The 20,150-nt window shown below is 33.7% G+C and overlaps 1 protein-coding gene and 1 pseudogene across 2 annotated transcripts in view; one reads left to right on the top strand and one right to left on the bottom strand.

The window, feature by feature from the left end:
* LOC144546733 (ent-kaur-16-ene synthase, chloroplastic-like) overlaps nucleotides 1-10,204 on the top strand; it is a 96,128-nt pseudogene extending 85,924 nt beyond the window's left edge. Inside the window, exons 2-16 of the transcript XR_013508867.1 lie at nucleotides 4,708-4,735; nucleotides 4,964-5,088; nucleotides 5,232-5,278; nucleotides 5,380-5,656; nucleotides 5,730-5,910; nucleotides 6,240-6,457; nucleotides 6,563-6,683; nucleotides 6,764-6,861; nucleotides 7,202-7,419; nucleotides 7,502-7,622; nucleotides 7,719-7,795; nucleotides 7,941-8,156; nucleotides 9,280-9,421; nucleotides 9,506-9,751; nucleotides 9,832-10,204. The product of XR_013508867.1 is annotated as an ent-kaur-16-ene synthase, chloroplastic-like (transcript). The remainder of the gene's footprint in view (nucleotides 1-4,707; nucleotides 4,736-4,963; nucleotides 5,089-5,231; nucleotides 5,279-5,379; nucleotides 5,657-5,729; nucleotides 5,911-6,239; nucleotides 6,458-6,562; nucleotides 6,684-6,763; nucleotides 6,862-7,201; nucleotides 7,420-7,501; nucleotides 7,623-7,718; nucleotides 7,796-7,940; nucleotides 8,157-9,279; nucleotides 9,422-9,505; nucleotides 9,752-9,831) is intronic.
* A 5,332-nt stretch (nucleotides 10,205-15,536) lies between these two features.
* On the bottom strand, nucleotides 15,537-19,031 carry LOC144546729 (rop guanine nucleotide exchange factor 12-like). Its single transcript, XM_078295275.1, has 7 exons — nucleotides 18,721-19,031; nucleotides 18,510-18,629; nucleotides 18,055-18,209; nucleotides 17,735-17,809; nucleotides 17,004-17,255; nucleotides 16,558-16,884; nucleotides 15,537-16,176 (listed from the first exon to the last, which is right to left on the bottom strand). Exons 1-7 carry the CDS (start codon nucleotides 18,890-18,892, stop codon nucleotides 15,757-15,759), a joined length of 1,521 nt encoding a protein of 506 aa, XP_078151401.1. The 5' UTR covers nucleotides 18,893-19,031; the 3' UTR covers nucleotides 15,537-15,756.
* Nucleotides 19,032-20,150: the final 1,119 nt, after the last annotated feature.

Below are 20,150 nucleotides of genomic sequence, written 5' to 3'. Positions count from 1 at the left end.
TCCACTCACAAAATCTCTTCCTCAAGCCAAGCACGAGATGCTTAAAGCTTCTATGGGTTTGGAACACATAGAAGATTGGCTGTGTGATTTTCTCAGGATCTACGAGATCTTAGAGAATATAGAATTTTGTATATAAGTAGGGCCTACGATGATTGACTCCTAGCTTAAGTGGGAGATTGTTAGTTTGTAATAATCTAGAAGTCAATAATACGATAAATTATCATAAAGCTTTGTTCATGAATTGAATGTTTATTTATATAGCATTTTGTTGCCTTGAGTATTATTGAATTTATAGATCATTTCGAGTTCATGACTGAAATTGTGAAACTCCATAATATAGATGATATATACTCTTAAAAGGTCACTGACCAAGGTAATTAGCAGGAACACTAATTACCGCGATAAGGTTAGTATGTGGATTAAAAGATGGTTAAGTTTTACAAACCACCTGACACGAGATGTCATTTTAATCACATAGATACATGTTTTAGAAACATGGTATTTGACAGACCCCGAATGAAACATTAAATAGAATTGTGTTCGTGTCATTTATGTTTTCATTCAGTGTCACGTTCTACAGTATGAGGTATTTATCGTTCCCACTGAGAAATATGTATGTGTGATTGTTATCCACCGCTGTCCGTAAAAAGCAGTCATAACGGTAGCTTTTCCATATGTATAGCTTAGCTGAGGAAGTGATAGTTTACCAAGAATACTATTTGTCCCTCGTATCTCTATACGAGCTATAGCATCACTGGGCCCCTTGATAGAGTAAGATTATCTGCTAGCGGTATAATTACAAGAGTAATTATATTTGATAATCTGCTCAAGATCAAGAAAAGATTAAGTTAGCAAGGATGACACACATCTACCTTGAAACTAATCTGATAGCTATGAGACAGAAGAACAGACACAAGTAAATTGTTTACTGGATCGTGATATTGTACAGTACAGCATCATCTGTGTAATTGGATGGTCATGATGTGTTGCCAGATGCCACCCATGACTAACAGAAGTTAAAACAGTTTTAACTCTGTTTACCAACATAACACAGATCCTATTGGGTCACACCATATAGGAGCTACTCGGAGAATCTTACTGATTAATTATAAATTGATTATAATTAATATTAAGATGGTTATAATTAATTATACGTGTTATAATTAAATTATAAATGTTATGTAAAAATAACAAGCAAAAACATTGGTTAATTTATAAACGTGTATGACACGTTGTATAAAAGTTAACCGGTTAATTTATAAATGTGCAGGACACATTGTATAAATTATCGAAACAACAAATAACCGCAAGAAAAATATATATAATTATTCAGAATAATTATACGAATATTATTTGTGTTCGGGCCGAGGGCATTCGAGTCTTTTCAGATTCGTCCTTATCCGCATGACACGTCATCGATCCTATCCAGATGACACGTCATCGATACCGAAACAAATAACCGAAAGAAAAATATATATATAATTGTTCAGAATAATTATACGAATATTATTTGTGTTCGGGCCGAGGGCATTCGGGTCTTTTCAGATTTGTGCTTATCCGCATGACACGTCATTGATCCTATCCAGATGACATGTCATCAATCCTATCCACAAGGGCAAAATGGTCATTTCACACCTATGCCACCTTGCATGTGTAGAAGCATGGAGAAGAATGTGGAAGGGTGTGGAAGGGGTATTTTGGTCATTTCACATATAAAAGGATGAGGTGTCAATGGCATATCTTGTAAATAGGCCGAACTTGGAGGGCATTTTGGTCTTTTGCAACCGAATCTAAACACTATAAATAGGGGTGGAGGGGTAGAGAGAGAAAGATATATTCACATATATACATATGCACATTCACATGTATCTTTTCGTGCAGAAACGAATCGGTATTTTCTCTCTTTCTCGGTTTCTCTCCCAAATAGTGTTTCGGTTGAGAAAAGAAAGTTATACGTAGTTGACGTATAATCTTGCGGGTTGTTGTGGAGAATATTTACGGGATCGATGAATAGTGTTTTACCGAATTTAGCGGTATGTCAGTTTTGCATATTGATGAAACTGAGCAACCGAAAATTCGTGTTTACGGGTTTTCGTCTTTTCCCTATGAATAGTGTTTTTGCAGAATTCCGCGGTTTACGGTATTTCTGGCAGAAGAAATAAACCGCTCTCCGGTTAGTCCTGGTGGATAACCGATAGAGGTATCACACGTGTGATACTCCGAGTCGATTCCTTCCCTGGTGAGGCTCTACTCGCTCGGTCTGCATTCCAACTGTGATTTGGAAACAAGGTATAAATATGTTATATTAATCTATTTAATTTGTAAGTAGATTAAAGTTTTAGAAATCAATCATGGAGTAGATCTGTAAAAGGATTAAATTTGGTTTTGATGCCAAAGGAATACTGAAGGTGGACCGCCTTGGAAAATTTCCTGACATACCCCGTTTAATCCTGAGCTTAAGTTGGCCGTAGAAATTTTTGTTCTACGGTCATTCCGCAACTTAAGCCTAAAAGGGGTTTTGGTTATACCACCCCGAAACCCCAACAATAAGTATAGAAAACAATGTCTAATTGTTTTAGCATGTTGCGTGTTGCATAATTTTATCAAGCGCCAAAATTAGATTGAAATCGAAAGTGACATTTTTTTGGATGTGGAACAAGTGTTATCGAATGATGGATTATTTTTGTTATTTTTTTTTGTTATAGTATCAAGCAATATATAGATAAGTATTCAAATCTGAACTGATACACTATTTTACTATACACAAGTGATTTCAGATTTTTTTTTATATGTGGATATAATTAGTTGAAATTAATTACTTTGATTTAATTGTAATTTCAGATTTTTAAGCTAAATAGCACTAGCTATGATATTATTTAACATATGTAATTAATGTTTAATTAATATATTTGTCTTTTATAAATTTTTGTTAATTTTAGTTAATTTTAGTTAATTACTCTTCTCATAATAAGAATCATATTCAAATATGTTCATGCAATAATAACGCTTGTCTTATAAAAATGACACTGTAAAGGACAGTATGGTCTTTTCAGACTAAGACATGCTTTCATTCACACTCATTCACAATATTAATCTCTAGAAAGTGGCCGAACACATACTCCTTAAGAAAGATTAAATTTTTAATCTATCACTCCTAAGAAGGGGGTGCCGAACATGCCCAACGTATGTGACATTGAACGTGTGATCTAACTCAGAAAGAAGGGGACGTCCAATGGGCATTGGAACAAAATTGAACATCCAATCGAACCACGCAAATCCTTGCCACGCAAATGTTATTAATCATATCATGAGGAGAGATCCAATTACACTTTTTCTCGTGGCACAGAATTATATTCTCGAGTTTCGGAGTTTTCAAAATTTAAATAATTGATCCAAACCGTTCAACATAATGAATATACTAAAATGTGCTTGTAGGTCAAATTTTACATTTTTTTGAATTTTTTTTTGTTATTTATTAAGTATTTAACAAAATTGCTATATTCAGACCATTGAATTTTTGTACTCATTTTAATAAATAGTAAAAAAATTCAAAAAATATAAATTTGATCTGCAATCACATTTTAACATATCCATCATATTAAATAATTTAGATTGACTGTTTGAATTTTAAAAATATAAAATATAATTCGGTGTCACAAAAAAAATGCTTAATTGGATCCACCCTCGTCATATAAACCCTCTCAAAAAAGATTATTCCGAGAACCAAATTCCTCTGGTCCAGTAGCAGCCATCTTCCTTACCCTCGGATGCGAGATGGACGGCTCCTGATGTTTTGTGCTGACGTTGGTTCTTCATCTTGCACAGTTGCACGACACTTTTGTCGCCTCTCGACTTCGCTTTTTCAGTGCCAGATGTCTTCCGGCCCTTTTCCTCCGCTCGCTCCTCTTCTTCAGGTACTTCTCATTGTTCCTGTTTCTTTCGCTTTTGTGAGCCGATTTAGGTTTTCGTTCATTTCCTCAGAAAAATGTGTGAAATTTAAAGCAAATCGTTTCATTTATTTTTCTTCTGTGCAAGGTCTTCCAGTAGAAAATATCTGACTTATTTGAAAATTTGGACTAAAGCACGTGGGATATGAGTATTCGACTCATAACGCGAGTGTTGTATCCTCTGAGATATCTCAACCTTTGCGTGACCGACGTGTCTGTGCCTATTCGGGGATAGCGCATGGAACCAGTATTATTTGAGCTTTGAGATTCGTGCGGAATGTATTTGAACGATTGAGATTTTTTAGAAAGTCACGCAAAATATGAGATATCTCAGAGGATGCGAATTCATGAACGCTGGGCAGCACAGTAGGAACCCGAGGAACTCGTATCCTCTGCATTAACTCAAAAAAGAATCTTTTGAGTTAATACATATAAACCGTCCGATCAGATTTATGATTCGTGTGAATTAAATATGCACTAATATTAAAGACTCCCTATGTTTTAGGCGGGGGCCGGATGGAGTCCGTTTACAATCGGACGGTTTATATATATTAACTAAAAAGATGCTCTTTTGAGTTAATGCAGACAATGCGGACTCGTAACCGAGGTAAGCTATAAAGCTGCATCTGCAGAATTACTTTATCAGTTTTATCTTTCTTCTTTTCTCTCTCTCTCCCTCGCCGTTCTTTTCCTTCTCTCTTTCGTTTTTTTTTTGAAATATTGGCAGCAGCTGCCAAAAATATATTAATATAAAATAGATCCTTCTCTCTTTCGTCGATGCTCCTGAGGTACTCTCTCTCTCTCTCTTTCCTTCTCTCTTTCGTCGTTCTTTGCTCTTCTTTCCTGCATAATTACTTTATCAAATCTTTTTTATTAATTTCGATGGAAAAAGGAGAAATATCAAGTTTAAAATGGTTTATATACAATTTTTTTTTTTATCAAATCATGTTTTTCAATTTATTGCTAGGAAATTTTAGGAGGATAATATTTTGTTCTTTTCTGTTTTCCTGTATAAGTGGTCAAGGTTCAACCTCTCTCTCTTGGCATGGTAAATCATGGGGCATAAGTTTTTATAATCATGGAAAATCAAGAGCTTTTAAAAGACAATCAATGCAAGGATCTCTTACCGGGGCTATATCAGGTAAACAATTATCAGTTGCTAATAATATATATATATTTTTTTTTTTTGAGGAAAATTGCTAACAAGTTTGAACAGAACAATAGGTTGTTGATTATAAGGTGTTACCTTTCTAACCTGGTACAGCATTAATTTTTATTGGTTAGATGTTCGATCTTTGAAGGACAGAGAGAGCTCACTCCGTGCAATGGCAGTATGAATTTATCATATGGCATTTAATTATTAAAATAATCATAACAATGTTTATCAATTAGCAAATTTTTATATTTCATTTTATGGCATTGATCTCTATAGGACTCAATTGAGAAAATCAAACAACAAGTGAAGTATGTTCACATGACGGCTTCTCCTTATGATACAGCATGGGTTGCCATGGTACCACACCCAAGTTCACATCAAGATCCATGCTTTGATCATTGTCTTGATTGGATATTGCAAAATCAACATGAAAATGGATCATGGGGAAATTTTAATCTTGGTCCTTCTCTTTTAAAAGATAAACTATCTTCAACTTTGGCTTGTGTTCTTGCTCTAAAGAAATGGAGCTGTGGTGAAGAACATATAAAAAATGGTAACTTTAGAATTTCATTTGTGTTCCTTTTTAGTTACATCAAACAAGAAATAACTATATCCCATTAATGCAGGGGTTCGCTTCCTTGTATCTAATATCGGGAGTATTTTTGATGAGCAATTGACTTCTCCCATTGGGTTTAATATTATTTTTCCTGGAATGCTTAAATTGGCAACTGAAGTGGGATTGAAGCTTCCTTTAGGTGATACGGCTGTTGGTGAAATCTTTTCCCTCCAAAAATTGGAATTACAAAGGTAAAAAATATGTTCCTGATTCCATAAAGACAATTTCTCTCTTTAATTTAACTTATCTAGCTACTTACATTAACTTCCCGAAACCTTTTTTTTGCATATTTTCTGCATATTCTTTTCCCTCAGTTTTGTAATGTTATTTCGTTTTGATAGATATGGTTTGTATGGGCTTGAGCCTTCTTTGTTCGTATAAAAGATAAAAAAATATAATAAATAAAAGAAAGAGTTTTTCTTCTCCTTGCCAGCTTATTGACTTTTTAATTTACTCTTTTATTTTTCCTACTCATAGCCGTCTATAATGAATTATTTAGCTATCAATTTTTTATATATAGGAATTCTATAAATAATTCTAGAGGGAGAAAAGAGTACATGGCTTACATTGCTGAAGGACTAGGAAGTTCTCAGGACTTGAATGAAATTATCAAATTTCAGAGGGCAAATGGGTCAGTATTGAATTCTCCTTCGACTACTGCTTATGTATTAACCCAATGTTATGATGATAAAGCTTTTAACTACGTGAGTTCACTTTTACAGCAAGTTGGCCCTACGGGTACGTTTACATTCTTTCCTTCTTGAAAACTATAGTTTATTTTTTTTTAGAAATTAAAATTTTTTGAATAGACGATGCTTATTTATCTACTTAAATTTTTGTTAGTACCTGCTATATATCCAATGGAGATGCATTCTCATCTTTGCATGGTTGATACTCTTCAAAACATTGGGATAGCTCGGTTTTTTTCTGATGAAATAAAGATAATTCTAGATAGAGCATATAGGTACTGTTTTAGTTTGAGGCTTATTTTTTAATTTGAACCGTGTCCTATGGAACTTTTATATTACTAACTTGGCCTTGTAGATGTTGGTTAGAGAGCGACGAACAGATAATTTCAGATATGGCTACCTGTGCCATGGCCTTTCGCCTTCTAAGAATGAATGGATATGACATCTCTTCAGGTAAATTACTTAACCTAACAGTTAAGAATGAGAAATTTTGCTTGGACCAATGCAGAATAAAAAATATTGCACATGCTTCTGGAAATTAGAAAGTATAATACATGCTTCTATGACATATTCAAAATCATGAAATGTACCAATTATTATTATTATTTTTTAAAAACCTTGGTAGTGGCTACCAAGAAATATGTACCTAATTTCTCTTTGCACAAATGAAGAAAGATAAAGTTTAGTTTGGAAAGTGTACTATTGATTTGTCTGTTCCTTTATTCCTCAGAAAGTACTTATGATTCGTGGTGATGGCTTCACTCAGGATTTGAACTGTTATATTCGCTTACAGATCTGTTAATAAAATTTAAAGAGGCAAGTAGTTTCCATGATTCAATGCAAGGATATTTGAGAGATTTCAGGCCGGTTATAGAAATATACAAGGCATCACAAACGAAGCTATTTCCAAAAGAAGACGTTCTTAACAAAATAAACTCGTGGTCGAGCGTTTTACTAAAAGAAGAAATTTCTACCAAACCAATTTCTCATGACCGAACAATTTCTCAAGAGGTACTGTCCTACTGTACAAACTATAATCTTGATATTTATATTTCATTCAAATTTCATGTTTTGTGTGCAAATTCTTTCTCAGGTGAAATTTGCTCTACAATTTCCATTCTATGCTAATTTGGATCGGCTTGAGCACAAGAGAAGTATAGAGTGGTTCAATTTTGGAAAAATCCGGATGCTCAAGACATCACATATGTAAATCTGTACTGTTGCATTCCTCTATATATTGAAAGATCATAACATAAACCTAGCTTAACAAATTACTCTCATCTCAAATCAGGTCTTGCAGTGCCAATGAGGATATTCTCAAATTAGCTATTGGAGACTTCAACAACTGTCAATCTATTTATAGAGAGGAACTAAAGAACCTCAATAGGTACTATACCTGTCAGCTACTATTCAAGAATACCACACCAGCTATTGGCTGTAACAAAGAACCAAACTAACAAAATCCAAGTAGGAATGCTAATAAAGTTTCTCCTCTATAACTCTTCTTAATTTTGTATGTTGTTTTGTTGCAGTTGGGTGAAACAGTGCAAGTTGGATCAGCTTCAATTTGCACGTCAGAAGCTGACATACTGTTACCTATCTGGTGCTGCAACATTATTTTCACCAGATTTGTCAGAAGCACGCATTTCATGGTCTAGAAATGGGGTTTTAACCACCATAGTTGACGACTTTTTTGATGTTGGAGGATCTATTGAAGAACTTGAGAGCCTTGTTGCTTTATTTGACAAGTAAACACTTGCACTATTAGTATAAAAAAATTTCAGGCCCAATTGAGCACTTTTTTCTTTCCCTTCCTCTTCTTCAAAGCCAAAAATGACAAAAGTAGGAACAATTCAAAGTAAAATGTAAAATCTAATACAAACATGCATATGTTATAGAATTGACTGATATCTCGAGCTTATTGCTGTATTGGCCTTGCATAAAATCAGGGTTTCATATCTGCTTCTTTTTCTCAATGCAAATGTATCTTGGTCATCCATCACCTCCATCATATGTTGACACTGAGTTTTAACTAACCAGGCAGGTCTTTCTATAGAGGGGCAGCGTACAGAACCCCCCCCCCCCCCCCCCCCCCCCCCTCCCAAACCCACCCACACAGACACAAAAAACCAAAAAAAAAATGGGCCAAAAAAATTGGTTCTATACATAGTTTCTGCTATTCTATGATCCTCCTAATATTTTTAAAATCAAGAGAAATGAACTAATTCTTTGTTACATCAATCTTATATGTGGTCTTTCTGTATATTACTAAATATTTACCACTTTCATGGGAATCTTCGGTTCCTGCCTTTGTTATTAGTATTATTGCTATTACTTTCAAGGTCGAGTAGGAATTTCTTGGGTCTAGACTGTCTCAGGTTCATGTTGGAATTTCTTGGGTCTAGACTGTCTCAGGTTCATGTTGATTTAGGTTTTTCAGTTTGTGGGTGAGTTAAGTTATTTTGGGCTTGTGGGGCTGCAAGGTTCAGGCTGTACTGGCCATAGTCAGTAAGATGCTTTGGGGTCTACCTGGTTTGAACTTGAAATGTTTTTTTTTCTCAATTTTATGCAAACATTATTCCTCGTAATTTAAGATGTATCAACCAGCTCTTGTCTGGATTGGCTGGGATTTGGGTCCAAACAGGCTTAGTCGGTTTGGCTTTTCAAGACTGTCGGGTTAGGTAAGGGTTGGCGTTGTCTTTCTTTCCTTTACTTTTTTTTCTTTTTTGGGTAAATGGTTTGCATGGGCTGTTCGGGTCCTCGGGTCAGGTCAAGTTTTGCCATCTATAATGGAAGGCATGAAGGACCTGTGCATGGAGATATAAATTAACTGGTGCCCTGTTTTTTGTTTTTTTTTTTGTTGTTGTGAAGGTGGGATGGAAAGTGCGAAAAAGAATTCTACAGTAAGCAAGTGCAGATCATTTATATGGCTATTCATGGCAATATAAATGAGCTTGCAACCAAGGCTTTTGCATTGCAAAATCAAGATATCACGGATCATCTAGTCAAAATAGTGAGATCTTATATTTAAATATTTTACAGATAACATATTGTTATACTACTGTTGTTATTACCTGTTGTATGGATTTACTTGTAGTGGCTGAATCTGCTAAGATCTATGATGACTGAGTCAAGGTGGCAGAGAAATAAATCAATACCAACAGTGGAAGAATATATGGCAAATGGTACAGTATCCTTTGCTCTTGGGCCCATAATTCTCCCAGCTCTCTATTTTGTTGGCCCGAAGATTACTGAAGAAATAATAAAACATGACGAGTATGATCATTTGTTCAGACTTGTTAGCACTTGTGGTCGTCTCCTAAATGACATCCGTGGCTTTGGGGTATTTATTTTCCTGTTTTCTTTGAATGTGGAACTAATAACTCTTTAATTCCTCTTGAACTGATATTTTGTCAAATACAGAGAGAAGGCAAGGAAGGGAAATTGAATAGTGTGTCTCTCCGTATTCTGAATTCTGGTAATTCCCTTTCTATAGAAGCAGCAGAAAAAGATGTGAGCAAATCAATTGAGGACATGAGGACGGAGTTACTGCAAGTGGTGCTCAAAGAGGGAACAGCAGTTCCAAAGCCTTGCAAAGAGCTATTCTGGAAAATGTGTAAAATTCTTCACTTGTTCTATATGAACACTGACGGCTTCAGCTCACCTAAAGAAATGGTTAGTGCAGTTAATGCAGTCATTCATGATTCACTTAATGTTTGTGTTGGACTGGAATAAAAAAAATAAAAAAAAATGCCCAATAGTCTGAGAATAATACTTTTAATATTGGATTAATATATATGCATTTTCTTTAGCTCTATCAAACATTTCATTTTTGTCCTTAAAAATTAACAATCCTATCTTACTCAGGTTAACACCTAATATTCTTAGTTTATTGGATTAACAATTCATACGTCTCAATAGTCAATACATATCATTGATAAAAACTGGGGGCATATTTAATTTGTCGTTGGATTGTTGTGGTCCTGGTAAATATGGAATTCTCTAGATTCAGTAGTATTTTAGTATTTTTTTTTTTTTTGGGTTGAGGGTAATTTTAAAAATTTCGACATTTATGCTGAATGGCTTCCTCGTTCGAGATGTCTGCCAAGCTTTATGATATGATCATTAATCTGCCAAACATTTATTTTGAGAAGTATTTTGAATATCCAAATTAATCTGATGCAATTTTTAGTAGTCTTTCAATTAAAGGCTTATAACCAAGAAGAGAGAAGAACAGGAAACATATACTAAATAAATTCAGATAAAATCAGGGGATCTCGCCTCTCCCCGTTACTAACTAACAAGCTGTTAATTCTGAAATTTCTCTTTAATATGGGGGAACAAAAGACGGTTTGCCATGGATCCTCTTGGATTCATGCTGAAGCAAGTTTGAAATGGCAATTATCATAACCTAAGCAGAAAAAAGAAAAAAACAGTGAAACTAATCACACTATAGCAAATGTCATGAAAATTATATATAAATTTAAATGACCATTACATCAGTTGGAGTTGGAGACTATATATATATATTCGTGCAAATATTGGAACTACCGACAGCGCAAATTAATGGTTATTAGTTATTACCTTATAAACTTTGCAAATTATTGTTATTACATTATAAAGCTGAATAGTTATTTTAAATATATAATTAGAGACCAAGAATGAGAAAACTTATACTGTCTAATAAAAAGTACAATAAGAAAACATTAAAAAAAAAAAATCTTGGATCTTTAGTGACAAGGACAGCTGCTCCACCAAAATCACACGTGGCAGCTGTCTCAGATTTTGCCAATAGCTATTGAACGCATATGAAGCGTGTGATATTACTGTATTGACCTATTGGGTATTTGGGTTGATAACATACAACTATACAAGGAATAATAAGATTCGTAGGGTCATCATATCTACTTTGATTAGGTGTTTTATATTCTATTTTTTTTTTAGTTTGCATTCGGAAAAAATAAATTGAAAACAGTCAATATATCTTTTATTTTATTTTACTTGTGTTCGGTAAGAGTAAGATACATTAAATTTCAATTTTTATTTTTATTTTTTATAAAATGTCTTATTTTATCTTAATGAAATAAAGAGCGGTCTAGTTTATAAATTAATCTCCAAAACGAAAATCAAAATTTATATCAATAAAATAAAGTTAACAATAAATTAAAACATGTAATTATAATCACATAATAAATTAATTTATTTTATATATTGAATAAGATATACACATTGATGAAGATTTATGATTAAAAATTTAAATAAATTTCGGCCATACAAATTAATAATAAGTAATGATTTATTCAATTATTGAAAAAATGATAACCTGATATTTTTTTAAATACATTAATATCAATTATCTGCAAGATACTAATTTTGTTTTTTGGTTGCATGTGAATTTTGGTACAAGTGATATTGCTTTAGAGTCAACAAACTATAAATACAATATTCTTGCCATTATAAGATGTTAGTAATCATATAAAACGAAAACAATAGTTTGCTTTGATTTTTATATCAATTAAACAAAGTAAACTATAAATTTAAAAATATAATTAATTACTTGCAGCTTCATTTCTGTCACAATAAACTTATGCCTTCAGCAAATATGAAATGTCAACACTCAAAATAGTATTTGAATTTTGGACTGATTGTCAATCACCGATATTCTAATTTCCAATATGAAAAAAGGGAGTTAATAACTCCTTCATTTTATTTAATTTTTTAATATGGTTCAAATATCTTGTATTTTTTATATTTCACTCGTTTGTCACATTCTTATCTTTATTAACAAAATTCAAAAATGGTCAATTTGAACTGTTCAACATGATTATCATATTTAAATATACTTAAAAAATCAAATTTTAATTTTTTTTAATTTACAGATATTTTTTAGGTAAGAACAAAATCACTATCTCTTGACCAGCCAAAATTAGTGATTTTGCACCTTTTCAAAAATAATAGTAAATTTTTTTAAAAAAATTCTAAATTTTGATATCCAAACACATTTTAATATAAAATTTATGTTGAGCGATTAGAAATAAATGACTGTTTAGATTTTGAAAATAGAGATGAAAATGTAAGCTACAAAAGACATGAGGTATTTGGATTTGCCTCTAAACTTTTATGTTGATAATTTTGCATTCATTACTTGTATTACTTGTGAAGAGCATTTTTTCTTTTCAATCATAGAAAGCTTGGGGAACTTCTCTTAAAAAGTATTAAACATGTAAACAGATATCAAATGTTACAATCACCGATGAAATCCGAATTGACTCGGATAGGCCAATTTAATAATTTTCCCATTCTGTTATTTTCTTACCAACAACGGAATTTAAAAAGCATAATTGACTAGTTGACGCAACACAATTCGAATTCAATTCAAAATCCGTTAAAATAAAATTATAATAATTCATGCATCGATCCGTATCCAATCCGCGACAGCCCTAATTACAACAATGCACCGTGTCAAAGATGTTTTGTGAAGCTCAGCAAGTAACAATAAATTGTTAATTAGAAGAGAAAGCAAGTTGTTAGAAGTGGCGTGTCGGTAATGTACGGATCACGATGTGCTTTTCATTTTGTATTCTTATCTTCTCCGTAGAGTGTAGACAGATTCGCAATTTTTTTTTTAAAATAGGACTAAATAAATTAAATAGTTAAAAAATACCAGTTCAAAGATTTTGAAAATTACAAAAAAAAAAACAGCTCACTGCTATGGTGGAGAAAAGTGCTACGGTGGAGGGTAAGTTATAGACTCATTTACGGTGGAGCTGTTTTTTGTAATTTCCAAAACTTTTGTATCGGTTTCGTTTAAATTATTTTATTTAGTTCTATTTTTTTTTTTAATGACTATTCTGTTTAGATGTAAACATGCTACATTTCTTATTAAATATCTTGGGTTGCCTCTTCATGATAGAAAACTTAGTGTTTAAAATTGGCAATTCCTACTAGACAAAATTGAGAAAAAAATTGAATAACTGGCAAGGTCGATTACTGTCCTTGGGAGGTAGAACCACTCTTGTTAATGTCATTCTCTCTCTGCAGTCCCCCTATACGCCTTCTCTCTTTTTAAAGTCCCTATAACCATCATCAAAGAAATTGATAGAATTAGATGTAGATTTCTTTGGTAAGGGACTGATAGAAGTATGAAAAAAAATACTCTTTAGTTAATTGGTCCTCATTATGCATAGCCAAAGAATATGGAGGCCTAGACATACTTAACTTAAGACAGATGAATATCTCTTTATTGACCAAATGATGGTGGAAACTTAAGGATCCTAAATTTCATAGTAAATGAAAAACTCTTTTGACATTCATTTACATCACTGAACACCATACTAATCCTTCCCCCTTCTGGCAAATATTAGTGCAGCTAAATTCAATATGTAATATGAGTATATCATATACTCCTGGTCTTAATTTCATAGTTCAGTTCTGGAATGATATATGGCATGGCAATTGCACATTTGCACAGGTATACCCTTAGTTGTACAATATTTGTTGGAATCAGACAGTGAAATTAATAGATGTAATTCACTCTCAAGAAGATTGTGTTAAGTTTAGAAGGACTCTTATTGGTGTTGATTTACAGGAATGGTCGTCTATACTTCATGATATCAGCACAATGTCATTTACATACTTGCAGGATAAGATTTCTTGGAGATGGGAAACATCAAGGGAATTTTCAGTTAGATTAATTTACAAGATTTTGAATTTTAGTGTAAAATAGGACAGCATGCATTGCTTTGGTGGTCTATTCCTATCCCTCATAAGATACAAATTTTTATGTGGTTAACTAGCAAACATAAAATTTTAACAAAAGATATCCTTCAATCCAAAGGCTGGCAAGGTTTACCACTTTGCATGTTTTGTCACAAATTGGAAACTGCTAACCATTTATTTGTTACATGCCCTCTAGTCAAACAAGTGTGGTTTTGGATAGGACAGAGTCAACACTATTTTACACAATGGAACACTGTTGAAGATGTTGTAGAATTTTCTTTTACTTTGTCCAAATATGATCAACAAGCTTTTCTTATGGTTTTTAGTGTCATTTGGTGGACAATTTGAAAGCATAGAAATGAACTATGTTTTCAAAATGCTCAACCCAAATATGGCAGGAATATCATATTTCTAATTATTTCTCTAATGCAATATTGGGTAGGTAACAAAAAAACCAAGGCGAAGACTAAGGAGCAAGCTCAAGAGTGGATGCCTGATGATGATGCTATAGAAGCTATTCCACTACATGTGTGGCTGCCTGGAGATGATCAAATGATCCCCTATCAACCCCCCAGACCTTCCAGAGGGGCCAGCTACCCTTGGAATACCTCATTTTGCCTCTTGTTATATTCCCTCGCTGGATGCCAAGAATAGGGATGTAACCGTTAGTTTAGTTCCTTGCCGTCATTACAAGAAGATCCATGTGTGGGGTTTAAAAAACTTATTAGTTTTTTATTATTAGTTTTTGATGACTTGTTTGTGGAGACTGTGACCTTAGCCGCTGTCCTTTTTATTATATTTGGAACTCTGATACGGTTAGGTAGTAATGGTGTAGTTGGAACTTGATTGTTGGTTGTAACTTAACTTGGTTTCTTAATGAAGCTGAGCCTCAGTCTTTTTAATCAAAAAAAAAAAAAAAAAATCCAGATGAGCCTCTCAGTTTTTTTTTTAATCCGTAATTAAATTTATTAAACTAACAAGAATATAAATTGTAAGTAAAAACAAGAAAACCCTCTTATAAATCTTCATATTTAATCCTTTAATAGCACCAAAATACATTCGAAATTTAAAATAAACTGAGTTGTCTCTCAGCTTGAGATCCTTCAGCAATTGCTCCTATGATCTCTCTTCTGGATTTTCTTTTATTACGAAAACTTGCTTCTTATCGTCTTTTCATCAATAATAGATTTTTATTAGTTTATGGGATTTCTTGTGAAGCAAATTCTGCAAGAAAGCGTGCAACGAGTTGATTGCAGAGAGTTGTTGGGTTGAAAGTAATTTATTACATGAAAAGAGAAAGATCACGAGGATGTTTTGGCAGGCCTCCAACCATTGGGCCTTGGCCCGGTGAATCTAAATCATTGAAATGAAATGTATCAATTCGTAAATCGTAATAGAGACGTGAGACATCCAATTAAAGTGAGCCTTTTTCTATATAAAAAAAAAATTACTTTACAAACGAAGAAACAAATAATCACAAAATTCAATAGGAAAAGAAGTATTTGTTTTTTATGATAGAAGTGTGAGAAGAAGAACTATCCCTCTAAATCTATATAAATATTATATCGACCTTGCATAATCTCTTCTTCTTAAATTCATCCCTTGCAATTTTTCCAGTGCAACTCTTAATTAATGCCTGGACAAAGGACTTCTCAGTGCATTCAAGCTTTCAAGGTAAAAATGCCTCTTGTTAAGTGCTGGACTCAATGTTTTCTTTAATGATGATCTCCCCTCTTGGTTCAATGCCACCTCTGAATCCGCTTGTTTCGGTTCTTGCTCCTGATCTTTATTCCAACCCATGAAATCCGATAATGTCGCGACATTAGATTCCATCTTGTTTATTGACTCTGCTTCCTCCTTTGGATCAGATGTAATCACTGGTATTGGTTCACAACTGTCGCTGGAAGGCGGCCGTCGCTTCTTCTCGGCTAGAGAAGGATCCTTGGCCAGGTTATCAGCATAGATCACATCTTCGATCCGTGACAGTACTGTGAAAGCCAAACTCTCTAACACTCTGGAGTAACTCTCCAAAATAGCATATCCCATATCCTGCCCGAATCAGAGAATAAGTTATAGGTTTACCAGTATTGAAATTATTATTATTTTTTTAGCAAGCATATGATGATAAATCTTCATCCACACAAATTTTGAATTGTTCAATCTGTTGCCAATATATCTCAACTAATTATTTGAACCAATGTTGTAAATAATGGTATGCGCTTGTCGAACGGAGAGGGTACCACCAAGAAATTAATCAGGAATAATAGGCTATAATCGGGAATGATCGGCTGATTATTCAAGAAAATTCGTGATGGTTTGATCACCGCCAATGACTAATCGGCCGATTAATTGGCCTAAAAGGCTGTTTTTTACAACACTGATTTGAACATGCATAATAGAACAAGTAATTAAATTAATTGTTGGTTTTACCCTGTTATCTTGGATCTTGCTAACATCAAGTGACGACTGAGGGATGCCAGGATACCTATGCTTAAGTATTAGCAGGATGGTCTCGGCTCTATCCTCAAACTGCTCCCTCTTCTCTTGGCTGACACCAGAAGCTACACCCCAAGGTGACTTAGTATCTTTGTTGTTCATTTTTCTCCTCCAAATCACCACTGACGCCTCAATCCTGTTCTTTAGATCAACTATTTTGTGCTCGCTCGACAGATCTACCGATGAAAGCAACTCATCTGGATCGAAAAACTCATCCCCCATGATTTTGTACATGGCATCTCCAAGAATTGCCCTTCCATTCTGCCATTCAAATTGTATAAACATTGCCGCATCAATCTTTCTTATAATTTCTTAAAACCTACATGTACAATATTACTTAAAATAAAATGAAAAATATATTCAACAAATTAAACTCAAACCTTAGGAAGAGATTCAATATATGCCTCGGGGACCTCCATCTCAGCGAGAGAGTTTGCATTAATTGCCATGGCTGCCTTCAGAACTTGGTTCACCTTCTCTTTGAGATTTTGGAGGTGCTCTCTTGCTTTATCTGACAATCCCTTTGGTGGTACATTGACAGTTGGTAGCCACCATTTTTCATCCTCCCTCGGTCCGGCTTCCTTCGACCCATACCAATATTCACGGTTTTTTTGAGATTCATCTAGATATTCCTGCATGAGCATAAAAATATTATTAGACTGCTTAATATGTGCACATTCATTATACACTTTCAGTAATTAGAAGTGTACTTTCTATAGGCACCCCCAATATTACAAGTGTTTATTCCTTTTATCTTTGTGTTCATATATATTTAGGTAGTAGAGCAATTGGAACAATGTTTACCAAGTGAAAAAGATATACCATATGGAAAATTAAATGTAAACGCAGATATATATACACTTAAAATATATCAATATCTAGAAAATTTTATCGTACATTCCTAAAGTTTAATTTGAGCACTAAATTTTTTCATGCATATCTCCAAGATTTATAGCTTGACATGTTTCTTGTCAACATATCCGAGACTCAGCTGCTTTTTTTAAAAAAAAAAAAAATTCTTTGGTTCTAATATGCAATCTATAATTGGGGCTTACTGTCTTTGTGGTATATGAAAAAATGTAAATCCATATGGAGTTTAAGACAAGCTTACGAGGAGCATGGCATCAAGCTTGCGCAAGGCAGGAATGTTTAGATGGAGATCTTTTCTTTGTTGATTCCGCATTACCTGCATGGATGAACACAAAAATATGAAGCTGTTTAGCCTAGACACTAGACTTGGACTAACTTGCATATTTGTATCTCACGGAATCACGAGGATGCCATATATACTCTATTTAGTCAATGAGGTCATCTACTAAAATTTCTTTGATGCTGACATAAAGGGGCCAAGACAATGTACTGGTAAAAAAGAACACAGATATTCATTGTTATTTTGCATGCCATTGAGTGAGAATGAGATGAAGATTTTACCTCTATGGTGGTTCCATTTTCTAAAGTTTGTTGAGTAGGTACAAATTCTACAATGTGGTCACTGACTGATAAAAGCCAGTCAATCTCTCTCTTCCACCTTGCCTTCCTTTCCTCTTCCATGGGTTCAAAGCGCCGTTGCTCTCCAAAGACCGAAGCTAAATACAATTTGACATGGTTAATTTTTTGGAAATTAATTACCACAAGATGCATATATAGTGACAAAAAGGCACTAATTCTTCTTCTTTTTTTTGAGAAAAAATGTGGGTCATACCCCCATTTGATTTCATTGAATTACAAGGGTTTTGTAATTACAATAAGATTGAAAAAAAGCAAAGCTCAAAACAATTGAGCTAAAACAGTAAATATAAAGGAAAATGAAAAGAAAGGCACTAATTCTAACCTTCTTGAACTTCAAATTTGAAATCCAAATGCTATTGTTGTATAGTAATATATACCTGCTAGATTTGTTATTGCATTAGATAGAGTTAGAGCTGGAGAAACTCCTTTGCGGCCAGAGCCCGACATGTCTTCGCACAACAACAGTTTAGCAAATTTCTCCTTCAAGTGTTCCATCTCTGAAAAACAAAATAGGAATGCCTAATCTTTACAATGTAGTTAATTAATTACTAGATTCGACTTTTTTTCCTGAATAAACCAAAATCATACCTATACGAAGCTCATATTCTCTACTCGACTGCGATTTTAGGCTTCTCTCAGGAACCCATTCAATCTTGCTCCCTCTAAATTCCCGCTCAAGAACTGGGGACGGCATTTGTGAACCATTGCTATTCATATCTATGACAAGGCTTTGTGACCGCCGACCCGAAAGTGACGACATCTTTTACGTGTGAAAGAATAAATCTATCCTTGGTTGTGTTCTCTAGGGAGAAAAAAGAAGCATCCAAGCAGCAAAACTAACCGAAGAACAGTACCATATGCTCAATGGTATACATGTTCTTCGGTGCTTGAAAAGAAAGGAGAAAAATGGAAGAGCAACTCAACAAATAGATAGTTCTTCTCAAGATTAGTATGGAAAGATGAGCTTGTGTGATCAGGCAGATAGAAAAAAGGGCTAAATTTGGGGTGTTAGGTTGTTGCGCTATGAGCATAACTGATTTCCGCATAATCTGAGAGAAACACTGTATGGATTGGAAGGGGATAAAAATAGAAATTAAATTAGCTGTTTAGTTTTAAATTCTAAAAGCATGGAGGTTTTAGAAATGGACATGAGAGGAGTTGGTTGAAGTACTCATTTATACTCTTTTGATCGAGGCACATCACATTTTTTTTTTCATAAAACCAGTTGAGTTTAAATTTTGGAACAAATGCTGTCAACCTGTGTTAGTAGAGTGATATTTAGTTACATGAAAGTTAATTTAGGTAATGAACACTTTTGTGCATTCAATATATAACTTAAGATATTATTTGGTATTTTCATGTTTTCTTAAACCTACCGTAAAAAAATATTATAATCAATAATCACACATCACATTAATTTTAAAAAATTACTGACATATTAACCTTGCATTACATACTACCAAATATTGGGCCGAGTTGGGCTTGCAACCGAACAGTCAGTTTCTTTGAGAGAGAAATCCATTTAATCTACCTTGTCTTTTATTTGCACTGCATTAATTGGTCTGATTGGAATAATTTACTGCTCTCATTAACGGCGCTGATTTAATTTTGTGCAGCGCATTAGCCATCTCACTTATTATCTTGACTTTATTGTTTGCATTGCACGAAGTCAAATCAGCATTGTTAATGTCTTTTACCCTCTCATCAAAGTCTGAAATTGATACATGATAAACATCATGTATTTTGAGGAACACCGGGGTTCAATTCGTCTATAAAGAGCATTTAAAGGATAGCAGACTAAGAGGAATTTGGATCGCCTCAGGCAGAGGCGGATTCATATATAGTGAATGCAGATCAATTGATTTTATTTATTTATAAAATTTTAGTTTTATGTATAAGTTTTTATATAATTTAGAGTAAAATATTATGAGTACGCAATAAGAAAATTTTATATAATTGACCTCACATTTAATTTCTATAGCTTAAAAATTTGACTTCGTTCTTGATCTCATATACCC

This window comes from Carex rostrata, chromosome 30 (genome assembly GCF_964058835.1).
Source record: "Carex rostrata chromosome 30, lpCarRost1.2, whole genome shotgun sequence".
NCBI classification, from domain to species: Eukaryota; Viridiplantae; Streptophyta; class Magnoliopsida; order Poales; family Cyperaceae; genus Carex; species Carex rostrata.
The sequence above is the reverse complement of the archived record's forward strand: the minus strand, read 5'-3'. Positions and strand labels throughout refer to the sequence as shown.

What these genes read in the sequence shown, in the direction of transcription:
- LOC144546729 (XM_078295275.1), bottom strand. Translation starts at nt 18,892, where the DNA reads ATGTCGTCACTTTCGGGTCGGCGGTCACAAAGCCTTGTCATAGATATG. An exon ending in TGCAATAACAAATCTAGCAG is followed by an intron (nt 18,210 to 18,509) that starts GTATATATTACT and finishes AATTGTATTTAG; the next exon opens with CTTCGGTCTTTGGAGAGCAA. An exon ending in GCAAGATCCAAGATAACAGG is followed by an intron (nt 16,177 to 16,557) that starts GTAAAACCAACA and finishes TGATTCGGGCAG; the next exon opens with GATATGGGATATGCTATTTT.